The sequence below is a fragment of the Haliotis rufescens genome, unplaced genomic scaffold (genome assembly GCF_023055435.1).
Source record: "Haliotis rufescens isolate VD_foot unplaced genomic scaffold, xgHalRufe1.0.p SCAF_130, whole genome shotgun sequence".
NCBI lineage: Eukaryota > Metazoa > Mollusca > Gastropoda > Lepetellida > Haliotidae > Haliotis > Haliotis rufescens.
The window spans coordinates 226204-240834 of NW_025963814.1; the positions used below are offsets into that span (position 1 = coordinate 226204).

Genomic DNA, 14631 nt, shown 5'->3' on the forward strand with positions numbered 1-14631 from the left:
CTGGGGTAGAATCAGACGCCTGATCGGTGTCGGCTGCCGTGACGACTTCAACTTTTCTCTTGGCCGCTTCACGCATCTTAACCTTAGTTACAGCATCGGCTAACCTTAAGAAGTCTCTCTTAGATGTGTTGGCGCACTGCTGTCATCTTGTCTCCTCTGTGCATATCGTCTCTCTGCACCTCATGCAGTTACCATGAGGATCTCCCGTGATCATAAACCGACCATATTTCTTGCAACCGAGAGTAGAGGGAGACTCCATTATGACCTCACAACAACACCTCACAGCAGCTTATACTCACGTGCGTGCGATCGTCACTCCAGTTAGCAGCTATAAAAATTTACTTACTGTGTCTGTTATTATAGAAAACTATGAGAATAATCTTAGATTAATGTGACTTAATACCAAGTGCTAGATCATTACAACTATACGACTCCAGCACACACAGGAAAGAAGTGAGATTCCCGCCATTGCACACGTCTTAGCTTGGGTGCTTACGGTGCTATTTAGGAACAACTAATTGTGTAATTCATAGTGACGAGGACGTCTGTTGGAAAATCTGAAAATTTTAGTTAGTGTGACTGAAACCAAAATACAGGATTTATGGCAAAGATGTTATAGAGGTAGAGGATTCGCAAGAATTACAGTACATTTACAAAGTCACAGTATAATTTCATTGGTGTGCCTCATAATTTCATGTGGAACCCTCTAGTCCCTGCTGTGACATGGCCAGGTCAGACTCCTCACATGGGTACATATGGAACCCTCTTGTCACCACTGTGACATGGCCAGGTCAGACTCCTCACATGGGTACATATGGAACCCTCTTGTCACCACTGTGACATGGCCAGGTCAGACTCCTCACATGGGTACATATGGAACCCTCTTGTCACCACTGTGACATGGCCAGGTCAGACTCCCCACATGGGTATATGTGGAGCCCTCTTGTCCCTGCTGTGACATGCCCAGGTCAGACTCCTCACATGGGTACATATGGAACCCTCTTGTCACCACTGTGACATGCCCAGGTCAGACTCACAACTTGGGTACATGTGGAGCCCTCTTGTCCCCACTGTGACATGGCCAGGTCAGACTCACAACATGGGTACATGTGGAACCCTCTAGTCCCTGCTGTGACATGGCCAGGTTAGACTCCCATCATGGGTACATGTGGAGTCCTCTTGTCCCCACTGTGACATGGCCAGGTCAGACTCACAACTTGGGTACATGTGGAGCCCTCTTGTCCCCACTGTGACATGGCCAGGTCAGACTCACAACTTGGGTACATGTGGAACCCTCTTGTCCCCACTGTGACATGGCCAGGTCAAACTCCACACATGGGTACATGTGGAGTCCTCTAGTCCCCACTGTGACATGGCCAGGTTAGACTCCCATCATGGGTACATGTGGAACCCTCTAGTCCCCACTGTGACATGGTCAGGTAAGACTCACAACATGGGTACATGTGGAGCCCTCTTTTCACCATTGTGACATGGCCAGGTCAGACTCCACACATGGGTACATGTGGAACCCTCTTGTCACCACTGTGACATGGCCAGGTCAGACTCCCCACATGGGTACATGTGGAGTCCTCTTGTCACCACTGTGGCATGGCCAGGTCAGACTCCACACATGGGTACATGTGGAACCCTCTAGTCCCTGCTGTGACCTGGCCAGGTTGGCCTCCTCACATGGATACATGTGGAACCCTCTTGTCCCCACTGTGACATGGTCAGGTCAGACTCACAACATGGGTACATGTGGAACCCTCTTGTCCCCACTGTGACATGGTCAGGTCAGACTCACAACATGGGTACATGTGGAGCCCTCTAGTCACCACTGTGACATGGCCAGGTCAGACTCACAACATGGGTACATGTGGAGCCCTCTAGTCACCACTGTGACATGGCCAGGTCAGACTCACAACATGGGTACATGTGGAGTCCTCTTGTCACCACTGTGACATGGCCAGGTCAGACTCCCCACATGGGTATGTGTGGAGCCTTGGAATCCCTGCTGTGACATGGCTAGGTTGGACTCAGTATCGCAGCTGTTTGCTCATCTTTTATAAGATATTGTGTGGCCATTGTGATGAGTTGTACTTCTAAAACTGACTAAGAAGACAAGACTTTCTTCAATGAAACAAACAAGATTAGTGTTTCAGAGTTTTATTGTTGTGAAACAGTAATACAGAGTATTTGAATCACAGGACATAACAAGGTTTGGCACTGTATCATTATGTCATATCACAGACATTATCCTCAATAGAGGAATAAAATTTAAAAAATAGGTATACCTCATAGATATAGATATATCTCATAAATATAAATATATAATAGATATAGGTTTCTCTCATAAATATAGGTATATCTCATAAGTATAAGCATGGATATATATCAAACATGTGTGCTGTAATAGACATCTCCATTCCTAACTAGCGCACCCTAAGGGGAAAGTTCCAAAGTTGGATGTACAATAATAAACTTAATACTTTTGTAACATAAACATGCTTTGTGAGGCTCTGGAAGGCTGACAGTTAGATTGCCATCTCATACTATCAGGTACCCATTCACTGCTGGGCGAACAGAGGCATATTTCGAACAGACTCATGCCGACACAGCACATACATGGTAGGAATACTGTGTACATCTACACACCACATACATGGTAGGATGCTATCATTAACAATGAACAAAACGTGTTTTGATCAATTTGAACTATCTTATTATTTTTTTCCTTTGTATTTTGAAAATTCAAGATAAATACAGAATCAAAAAGACATATAAGATACCATATACCATATCAAATTCTAGTGATAACAAATAATTATATTCTATATTAATGTTTTTTAATACCTGGATGTAGGGTGGGGGGATTTCAAATGTGGGCATTCCTTTACGCCAATGATACAGAATAAAATGAAGTAAAGTGTTATACTTCGTGAACCAATTCAAGATATTTGCAGAGGGAACACACCAGTGCCAATTCAAAGGGGGAACTTGATGTCTCTTCTAGATCTCACAATTTGGAACATCTTTTTGTAGGAGTGAGTTGAGTTGGGTTTAACGCCGCTTTTAACATTATTCCAGTTATATCACGGGGTGTCAGCTTAATGTGGGAGGAAAGCCCGAAGTGATGCAGGTCTCAGACGTTTACCACTTCGATGAAACCCACGAGCACGGGTATGGTGCTGACAAACCTAGAAACATAATCGGGGCAAACCGGGATTCGAACGCACAATCATAGGTTTCTGGCGTGCCCAAGGGACGCAACTCTGCACAGCGAATGGCGGCGACTCAGACGACTGGGCCACCCGTGCCCCCTTTTGTTGGAAGAAATCATCGATCCATGTCTAGATGTAAATTATTCCATACGCAAAGACTGTTGACTACTGAGCTACTTGACTATTAGTCTGTTAACCAGGCATCATCAATACTTCATGTCAATGGGTACTCAGCATTCCTCTAGCACTCAGGAATATATTCATCCATCCCTGGATGTAAAGAATCTGTAACACCACCCTCCATCACCTGTGAATACAGTGGCCCAATATGTGTTGGAGAGAGATGTGTTCTCTACGACCCTCCATCATCTGTAAATACAGTGACCCGATATGTGTGTTGTGGAGAGATATGTTCTCTACGAACCCTCCATCGCCTGTGAATACAGTGACCCGATATGTGTGTTGTGGAGAGATGTGTTCTCTACGACCCTCCATCACCTGTGAAAACAGTGACCAGATATGTGTGTTGTGGAGAGATGTGTTCTCTAAGACCCTCCATCACCTGTGAAAACAGTGACCAGATATGTGTGTTGTGGAGAGATGTGTCCTCTACGACCCTCCATCACCTGTGAATACAGTGACCCAATATGTGTGTTGTGGAGAGATGTGTTCTCTACGACCCTCCATCACCTGTGAATACAGTGACCCGATATGTGTGTTGTGGAGAGATGTGTTCTCTACGACCCTCCATCACCTGTGAATACAGTGACCCGATATGTGTGTTGTGGAGAGATGTGTTCTCTACGACCCTCCATCACCTGTGAATACAGTCACCCGATATGTGTGTTGTGGAGAGATGTGTTCTCTACGACCCTCCATCATCTGTGAATACAGTGACCCAATATGTCTGTGTTGTGGAGAGATGTGTTCTCTACGACCCTCCATCACCTGTGAATACAGTGACCCGATATGTGTGTTGTGGAGAGATGTGTTCTCTACGACCCTCCATCACCTGTGAATACAGTGACCCAATATGTGTGTGTTGTGGAGAGATGTGTTCTCTACAACCCTCCATCACCTGTGAATACAGTGACCCGATGTGTGTGTTGTGGAGAGATGTGTTCTCTACGAACCCTCCATCACCTGTGAATACAGTGACCCGATATGTGTGTTGTGGAGAGATGTGTTCTCTACGACCCTTCATCACCTGTGAATACAGTGACCCGATATGTGTGTTGTGGAGAGATGTGTTCTCTACGACCCTCCATCACCTGTGAATACAGTGACCCAATATGTGTGTGTTGTGAAGAGATGTGTTCTCTACAACCCTCCATCACCTGTGAATACAGTGACCCGATGTGTGTGTTGTGGAGAGATGTGTTCTCTACGAACCCTCCATCACCTGTGAATACAGTGACCCGATATGTGTGTTGTGGAGAGATGTGTTCTCTACGACCCTCCATCACCTGTGAATACAGTGACCCCATATGTGTGTTGTGGAGAGATGTGTTCTCTACGACCCTCCATCACCTGTGAATACAGTGACCCGATATGTGTGTTGTGGAGAGATGTGTTCTCTACGACCCTCCATCACCTGTGAATACAGTGACCCGATTTGTGTGTTGTGGAGAGATGTGTTCTCTACGACCCTCCATCACCTGTGAATACAGTGACCCGATATGTGTGTTGTGGAGAGATGTGTTCTCTACGACCATCCATCACCTGTGAATACAGTGACCCGATATGTGTGTTGTGGAGAGATGTGTTCTCTACGACCCTCCATCACCTGTGAATACAGTGACCCAATATGTGTGTGTTGTGGAGAGATGTGTTCTCTACAACCCTCCATCACCTGTGAATACAGTGACCCGATGTGTGTGTTGTGGAGAGATATGTTCTCTACGAACCCTCCATCACCTGTGAATACAGTGACCCGATATGTGTGTTGTGGAGAGATGTGTTCTCTACGACCCTCCATCACCTGTGAATACAGTGACCCAATATGTGTGTTGTGGAGAGATGTGTTCTCTACGACCCTCCATCACCTGTGAATACAGTGACCCGATATGTGTGTTGTGGAGAGATGTGTTCTCTACGACCCTCCATCACCTGTGAATACAGTGACCCGATATGTGTGTTGTGGTGAGATGTGTTCTCTACGACCCTCCATCACCTGTGAATACAGTGACCCGATATGTGTGTTGTGCAGAGATGTGTTCTCTATGACCCTCCATCACCTGTGAATACAGTGACCCAATATGTGTGTTGGGGAGAGATGTGTTCTCTACGACCCTCCATCACCTGTGAATACAGTGACCCAATATGTGTGTTGTGGAGAGATGTGTTCTCTACGACCCTCCATCACCTGTGAATACAGTGACCCGATATGTGTGTTGTGGAGAGATGTGTTCTCTACGACCCTCCATCACCTGTGAATACAGTGACCCGATATGTGTGTTGTGGAGAGATGTGTTCTCTACGACCCTCCATCACCTGTGAATACAGTGACCCGATATGTGTGTTGTGGAGAGATGTGTTCTCTACGACCCTCCATCACCTGTGAATACAGTGACCCGATATGTGTGTAGTGGAGAGATGTGTTCTCTACGACCCTCCATCACCTGTGAATACAGTGACCCGATGTGTGTGTTGTGGAGAGATGTGTTCTCTACGACCCTCCATCACCTGTGAATACAGTGACCCGATATGTGTGTTGTGGAGAGATGTGTTCTCTACAACCCTCCATCACCTGTGAATACAGTGACCCGATATGTGTTGTGTAGAGATGTGTTCTCTACGACCCTCCATCACCTGTGAATACAGTGACCCGATATGTGTGTAGTGGAGAGATGTGTTCTCTACGACCCTCCATCACCTGTGAATACAGTGACCCGATATGTGTGTTGTGGAGAGATGTGTTCTCTACGACCCTCCATCACCTGTGAATACAGTGACCCGATATGTGTGTTGTGGAGAGATGTGTTCTCTACAACCCTCCATCACCTGTGAATACAGTGACCCAATGTGTGTGTTGTGGAGAGATGTGTTCTCTACGACCCTCCATCACCTGTGAATACAGTGACCCGATATGTGTGTTGTGGAGAGATGTGTTCTCTACGACCCTCCATCACCTGTGAATACAGTGACCCGATATGTGTGTTGTGGAGAGATGTGTTCTCTACGACCCTCCATCACCTGTGAATACAGTGACCCGATATGTGTGTCGTGGAGAGATGTGTTCTCTACGACCCTCCATCACCTGTGAATACAGTGACCCGATATGTGTGTTGTGGAGAGATGTGTTCTCTACGACCCTCCATCACCTGTGAATACAGTGACCCGATATGTGTGTTGTGGAGAGATGTGTTCTCTACGACCCTCCATCACCTGTGAATACAGTGACCCGATATGTGTGTTGTGGAGAGATGTGTTCTCTACGACCCTCCATCACCTATGAATACAATGGGACGATATGTGGCACCCTACGATCCTATATTACTGTTGGATATTAGTAGTTGTGTTAGTAGTTTTGTTCATAGCAGGATATTAGTAATAGCATTATTGTTAGTAGAAGGGCGGTGTAGTGGAGAGATGTGTTCTCTACGAACCCTCCATCACCTGTGAATACAGTGACCCGATATGTTTTAGTAGTATTGTTAGTAGCAGGATATCAGTAGTAGTATTGTTAGTAGCAGGATATCAGTAGTAGTATTGTTAGTAGCAGGATATCAGTAGTAGTATTGTTAGTAGCAGGATATCAGTAGTAGTATTGTTAGTAGCATGATATCAGTAGTAGTATTGTTAGTAGCAGGATATCAGTGGTAGTATTGTTAGTAGCAGGATATCAGTAGTAGTATTGTTAGTAGCAGGATATCAGTAGTAGTATTGTTAGTAGCATGATATCAGTAGTAGTATTGTTAGTAGCAGGATATCAGTGGTAGTATTGTAAGTAGTAGGATATTAGTATTAGTATTATTGTTAGTAGAGGATATTAGTATTTTTAGTATCGATTTTGAGTATTGTTAGCAGTAAGATTCCCCGATTACACAGGGCCGATGTTTAGTGGAGACCTGTGTGCTATATGTACCTCCCCGATTACATTGGGCCGATGATTTAGTGGAGACCTGTGTGCTGTATCTACCTCCCCGATTACATTGGGCCGATGATTTAGTGGAGACCTGTGTGCTATATGTACCTCCCCGATTACATTGGGCCGATGATTTAGTGGAGACCTGTGTGCTATATGTACCTCCCCGATTACACTAGGCCAATGGTTTAGTGGAGACCTGTGTGCTGTATCTACCTCCCCGATTACATTGGGCCGATGGTTTAGTGGAGAACTTTTAGGGAGCACTGATGTTGCCTGGCATTGAATCAATGAGTGGAGCACCTACCACAAGCCTAGGGCACATGTTTCACACACATTATCAAGTGAGAAATATTGCAGTTTTGGGCATTGTAATCTTAGCACTGATTGGTCTGAGCTTCCCTCATTTCTCTATACAAATGATCTATTTCCTTGCAGGGTAACAGACCCACTTGTGTTGACCCCCACATACATCCAGGTATTTTGCATAATTCAAACATTTAACAATAGATAAATCCCACACATTTCACATTTCCATGTGAACATCCCTCACACAACAGATTCATCTCATCTCATTGTAAAAAGCATCCTTATAAAAGGATTTGTAACATGGTAACCATACACTTCAATAAATCATCTATGACTCCATACCACAAAATACATCCCCAAAAATATCAAATTCACATCACAGATCAAGCAAAAAATTCTCAAAAACAGTTAACACTACATCCATGTGACAAAAAACAAATATCAAAGTGTATCACAAATAGCTCAGAAGTCCTTATTAAGTTGATAGCCAAGTCCGGTAGGGAGGGTGGACAGGTCATGGTATCTAACACATTAAGTTGGAGGTTTTATCAGTGCCTGGCTTCTTGAGGATGGTGACGAGCTGTTCATCGAAGTAGCCATATATCTTCCTCTTGAACAGCCAGCCCTTCTTGATGTATCCAAAGGCAGAGCCAGAGGAAGCAGGTCGCGTCATGTAAATCTTACATCCTGAAATAGTCAAGATGAAGGTGTGTCGGCAAGAACAATGGTAGTTCTTTTTTCTTCAAATAATTGTTCAAATTTTAACATTATTTGGGAACGGTCATTTATCATAGGGAGGCGTTGTCATGAAAAAAGGTCACATGTAAGAGGGAGTGGGTGGTTGAAGTGAGGGATTGGACAATGTCACATGTAAGAGGGGGTGGGTGGTTGAAGAGAGGGATTGGACAATGTCACATGTAAGAGGGAGTGGGTGGGTGGTTGAAGTGAGGGATTGGACAATGTCACATGTAAGACCGAGTGGGTGGGTGGTTGGAGAGAGGGATTGGACAATGTCACATGTAAGACCGAGTGGGTGGGTGGTTGAAGTGAGGGATTGGACAATGTCACATGTAGGAGGGAGTGGGTGGGTGGTTGAAGTGAGGAATTGGACAATGTCACATGTAAGACCAAGTGGGTGGGTGGTTGAAGTGAGGGATTGGACAATGTCACATGTAAGATGGGGTGGGTGGTTGAAGTGAGGGATTGGACAATGTCACATGTAAGACCAAGTGGGTGGGTGGTTGAAGTGAGGGATTGGACAATGTCACATGTAAGATGGGGTGGGTGGTTGAAGTGAGGGATTGGACAATGTCACATGTAAGACCAAGTGGGTGGGTGGTTGGAGAGAGGGATTGGACAATGTCACATGTAAGACCGAGTGGGTGGTTGAAGTGAGGGATTGGACAATGTCACATGTAAGAGGGAGTGGGTGGGTGGTTGAAGTAAGGGACTGGACAATGTCACATGTAAGACCGAGTGGGTGGGTGGTTGAAGAGAGGGATTGGACAATGTCACATGTAAGAGGGAGTGGGTGGGTGGTTGAAGTGAGGGATTGGACAATGTCACATGTAAGATGGGGTGGGTGGTTGAAGAGAGGGATTGGACAATGTCACATGTAAGACCGAGTGGGTGGGTGGTTGAAGTGAGGGATTGGACAATGTCACATGTAAGACCGAGTGGGTGGGTGGTTGAAGTGAGGGATTGGACAATGTCACATGTAAGAGGGAGTGGGTGGGTGGTTGAAGTGAGGGATTGGACAATGTCACATGTAAGACCGAGTGGGTGGGTGGTTGAAGTGAGGGATTGGACAATGTCACATGTAAGACCGAGTGGGTGGGTGGTTGAAGTGAGGGATTGGACAATGTCACATGTAAGACCGAGTGGGTGGGTGGTTGAAGAGAGGGATTGGACAATGTCACATGTAAGAGGGAGTGGGTGGGTGGTTGAAGAGAGGGATTGGACAATGTCACATGTAAGACCAAGTGGGTGGGTGGTTGAAGTGAGGGATTGGACAATGTCACATGTAAGAGGGAGTGGGTGGGTGGTTGAAGAGAGGGATTGGACAATGTCACATGTAAGACTGAGTGGGTGGGTGGTTGAAGAGAGGGATTGGACAATGTCACATGTAAGACCAAGTGGGTGGGTGGTTGAAGTGAGGGATTGGACAATGTCACATGTAAGAGGGAGTGGGTGGGTGGTTGAAGAGAGGGATTGGACAATGTCACATGTAAGACTGAGTGGGTGGGTGGTTGAAGAGAGGGATTGGACAATGTCACATGTAAGACCAAGTGGGTGGGTGGTTGGAGAGAGGGATTGGACAATGTCACATGTAAGACCGAGTGGGTGGGTGGTTGAAGTGAGGGATTGGACAATGTCACATGTAAGACCGAGTGGGTGGGTGGTTGAAGAGAGGGATTGGACAATGTCACATGTAAGAGGGAGTGGGTGGGTGGTTGAAGTGAGGGATTGGACAATGTCACATGTAAGATGGGGTGGGTGGTTGAAGAGAGGGATTGGACAATGTCACATGTAAGACCGAGTGGGTGGGTGGTTGAAGTGAGGGATTGGACAATGTCACATGTAAGACCGAGTGGGTGGGTGGTTGAAGTGAGGGATTGGACAATGTCACATGTAAGACCAAGTGGGTGGGTGGTTGAAGTGAGGGATTGGACAATGTCACATGTAAGAGGGAGTGGGTGGGTGGTTGAAGAGAGGGATTGGACAATGTCACATGTAAGAGGGAGTGGGTGGTTGAAGTGAGGGATTGGACAATGTCACATGTAAGACCGAGTGGGTGGGTGGTTGAAGTGAGGGATTGGACAATGTCACATGTAAGACCAAGTGGGTGGGTGGTTGAAGTGAGGGATTGGACAATGTCACATGTAAGACCGAGTGGGTGGGTGGTTGAAGTGAGGGATTGGACAATGTCACATGTAAAACCGAGTGGGTGGGTGGTTGAAGTGAGGGATTGGACAATGTCACATGTAAGAGGGGATGGGTGGGTGGTTGAAGTAAGGGACTGGACAATGTCACATGTAAGAGGGGATGGGTGGGTGGTTGAAGTAAGGGACTGGACAATGTCACATGTAAGAGGGGATGGGTGGGTGGTTGAAGTAAGGGACTGGACAATGTCACATGTAAGAGGGAGTGGGTGGGTGGTTGAAGTGAGGGATTGGACAATGTCACATATTAGACCGAGTGGGTGGGTGGTTGAAACGAGGGATTGGACAATGTCACATGTAAGAGGGAGTGGGTGGTTGAAGTGAGGGATTGGACAATGTCACATGTAAGACCGAGTGGGTGGGTGGTTGAAGTGAGGGATTGGACAATGTCACATGTAAGACCGAGTGGGTGGGTGGTTGAAGTGAGGGATTGGACAATGTCACATGTAAGAGGGGATGGGTGGGTGGTTGAAGTAAGGGACTGGACAATGTCACATGTAAGAGGGAGTGGGTGGGTGGTTGAAACGAGGGATTGGACAATGTCACATGTAAGAGGGAGTGGGTGGTTGAAGTGAGGGATTGGACAATGTCACATGTAAGACCGAGTGGGTGGGTGGTTGAAGTGAGGGATTGGACAATGTCACATGTAAGAGGGGATGGGTGGGTGGTTGAAGTAAGGGACTGGACAATGTCACATGTAAGAGGGAGTGGGTGGGTGGTTGAAACGAGGGATTGGACAATGTCACATGTAAGAGGGAGTGGGTGGGTGGTTGAATTGAGGGATTGGACAATGTCACATGTAAGAGGGAGTGGGTGGGTGGTTGAAGTGAGGGATTGGACAATGTCACGTGTAAGAGGGAGTGGGTGGTTGAAGTAAGGGACTGGACAATGTCACATGTAAGAGGGAGTGGGTGGGTGGTTGAAACGAGGGATTGGACAATGTCACATGTAAGAGGGAGTGGGTGGGTGGTTGAAGAGAGGGATTGGACAATGTCACATGTAAGAGGGGGTGGGTGAGTGGTTGAAGTGAGGGATTGGACAATGTCACATGTAAGAGGGAGTGGGTGGGTGGTTGAAGTGAGGGATTGGACAATGTCACATGTAAGACCGAGTGGGTGGTTGAAGAGAGGGATTGGACAATGTCACATGTAAGACCGAGTGGGTGGGTGGTTGAAGTGAGGGATTGGACAATGTCACATGTAAGATGGGGTGGGTGGTTGAAGAGAGGGATTGGACAATGTCACATGTAAGATGGGGTGGGTGGTTAAAGAGAGGGATTGGACAATGTCACATGTAAGACCGAGTGGGTGGTTGAAGTGAGGGATTGGACAATGTCACATGTAAGATGGGGTGGGTGGTTAAAGAGAGGGATTGGACAATGTCACATGTAAGACCGAGTGGGTGGGTGGTTGGAGAGAGGGATTGGACAATGTGGGTGGGTGGTTGATGTGAGGGATTGGACAATGTCACATGTAAGAGGGAGTGGGTGGGTGGTTGAAGTGAGGGATTGGACAATGTCACATGTAAGAGGGAGTGGGTGGGTGGTTGAAGTGAGGGATTGGACAATGTCACATGTAAGAGGGAGTGGGTGGGTGGTTGAAGTGAGGGATTGGACAATGTCACATGTAAGATGGGGTGGGTGGTTGAAGTGAGGGATTGGACAATGTCACATGTAAGATGGGGTGGGTGGTTGAAGTGAGGGATTGGACAATGTCACATGTAAGAGGGAGTGGGTGGGTGGTTGAAGTGAGGGATTGGACAATGTCACATGTAAGAGGGAGTGGGTGGGTGGTTGAAGTGAGGGATTGGACAATGTCACGTGTAAGAGGGAGTGGGTGGGTGGTTGAAGTAAGGGACTGGACAATGTCACATGTAAGAGGGAGTGGGTGGGTGGTTGAAGTGAGGGATTGGACAATGTCACATGTAAGAGGGGATGGGTGGGTGGTTGAAGTAAGGGACTGGACAATGTCACATGTAAGAGGGAGTGGGTGGGTGGTTGAAACGAGGGATTGGACAATGTCACATGTAAGAGGGAGTGGGTGGGTGGTTGAAGAGAGGGATTGGACAATGTCACATGTAAGAGGGGGTGGGTGAGTGGTTGAAGTGAGGGATTGGACAATGTCACATGTAAGAGGGAGTGGGTGGGTGGTTGAAGTGAGGGATTGGACAATGTCACGTGTAAGAGGGAGTGGGTGGTTGAAGAGAGGGATTGGACAATGTCACATGTAAGACTGAGTGGGTGGGTGGTTGAAGAGAGCATTGGACAATGTCACATGTAAGAGGGGATGGGTGGGTGGTTGAAGAGAGGGATTTGACAATGTCACATGTAAGACCGAGTGGGTGGTTGAAGTGAGGGATTGGACAATGTCACATGTAAGAGGGGATGGGTGGGTGGTTGAAGAGAGGGATTTGACAATGTCACATGTAAGACCGAGTGGGTGGTTGAAGTGAGGGATTGGACAATGTCACATGTAAGACTGAGTGGGTGGGTGGTTGAAGTGAGGGATTGGACAATGTCACATGTAAGACCGAGTGGGTGGTTGAAGAGAGGGATTGGACAATGTCACATGTAAGACCGAGTGGGTGGTTGAAGTGAGGGATTGGACAATGTCACATGTAAGACTGAGTGGGTGGGTGGTTGAAGTGAGGGATTGGACAATGTCACATGTAAGACCGAGTGGGTGGTTGAAGTGAGGGATTGGACAATGTCACATGTAAGAGGGGATGGGTGGGTGGTTGAAGTAAGGGACTGGACAATGTCACATGTAAGAGGGAGTGGGTGGGTGGTTGAAACGAGGGATTGGACAATGTCACATGTAAGAGGGAGTGGGTGGGTGGTTGAATTGAGGGATTGGACAATGTCACATGTAAGAGGGAGTGGGTGGGTGGTTGAAGTGAGGGATTGGACAATGTCACGTGTAAGAGGGAGTGGGTGGTTGAAGTAAGGGACTGGACAATGTCACATGTAAGAGGGAGTGGGTGGGTGGTTGAAACGAGGGATTGGACAATGTCACATGTAAGAGGGAGTGGGTGGGTGGTTGAAGAGAGGGATTGGACAATGTCACATGTAAGAGGGGGTGGGTGAGTGGTTGAAGTGAGGGATTGGACAATGTCACATGTAAGAGGGAGTGGGTGGGTGGTTGAAGTGAGGGATTGGACAATGTCACGTGTAAGAGGGAGTGGGTGGTTGAAGAGAGGGATTGGACAATGTCACATGTAAGACTGAGTGGGTGGGTGGTTGAAGAGAGGGATTGGACAATGTCACATGTAAGAGGGGATGGGTGGGTGGTTGAAGAGAGGGATTTGACAATGTCACATGTAAGACTGAGTGGGTGGTTGAAGTGAGGGATTGGACAAAGTCACATGTAAGACCGAGTGGGTGGTTGAAGTGAGGGATTGGACAATGTCACATGTAAGACTGAGTGGGTGGGTGGTTGAAGTGAGGGATTGGACAAAGTCACATGTAAGACCGAGTGGGTGGGTGGTTGAAGTGAGGGATTGGACAATGTCACATGTAAGACCGAGTGGGTGGGTGGTTGAAGTGAGGGATTGGACAATGTCACATGTAAGATGGGGTGGGTGGTTGAAGAGAGGGATTGGACAATGTCACATGTAAGACCGAGTGGGCGGGTGGTTGAAGAGAGGGATTGGACAATGTCACATGTAAGATGGGGTGGGTGGTTAAAGAGAGGGATTGGACAATGTCACATGTAAGACCGAGTGGGTGGGTGGTTGAAGTGAGGGATTGGACAATGTCACATGTAAGATGGGGTGGGTGGTTAAAGAGAGGGATTGGACAATGTCACATGTAAGACCGAGTGGGTGGTTGGAGAGAGGGATTGGACAATGTCACATGTAAGACCAAGTGGGTGGGTGGTTGGAGAGAGGGATTGGACAATGTGGGTGGGTGGTTGATGTGAGGGATTGGACAATGTCACATGTAAGATGGGGTGGGTGGTTGAAGTGAGGGATTGGACAATGTCACATGTAAGAGGGAGTGGGTGGGTGGTTGAAGTGAGGGATTGGACAATGTCACATGTAAGAGGGAGTGGGTGGGTGGTTGAAGTGAGGG

At 47.1% G+C, this 14631-nt stretch overlaps 1 protein-coding gene across 2 annotated transcripts in view; it reads right to left on the minus strand.

The window, feature by feature from the left end:
• Positions 1-3212: 3212 nt before the first annotated feature.
• Positions 3213-14631, minus strand: part of LOC124116558 — a 34216-nt gene continuing 22797 nt past the window's right edge. The window contains exons 12-13 of one of the 2 annotated variants that reach the window (XR_007220530.1): positions 6840-8304; positions 3213-6672 (exon numbers count right to left, since the gene is read on the minus strand). Coding sequence is in view for 1 of the 2 variants with exons in the window: in XM_048394873.1 (XP_048250830.1) it covers positions 8141-8304 (164 nt within the window). In the remaining variant the exon portion in view is untranslated. Of the gene's footprint in view, positions 8305-14631 lie in introns of both variants that reach the window. The other variant, XM_048394873.1, reaches the window with a different exon arrangement.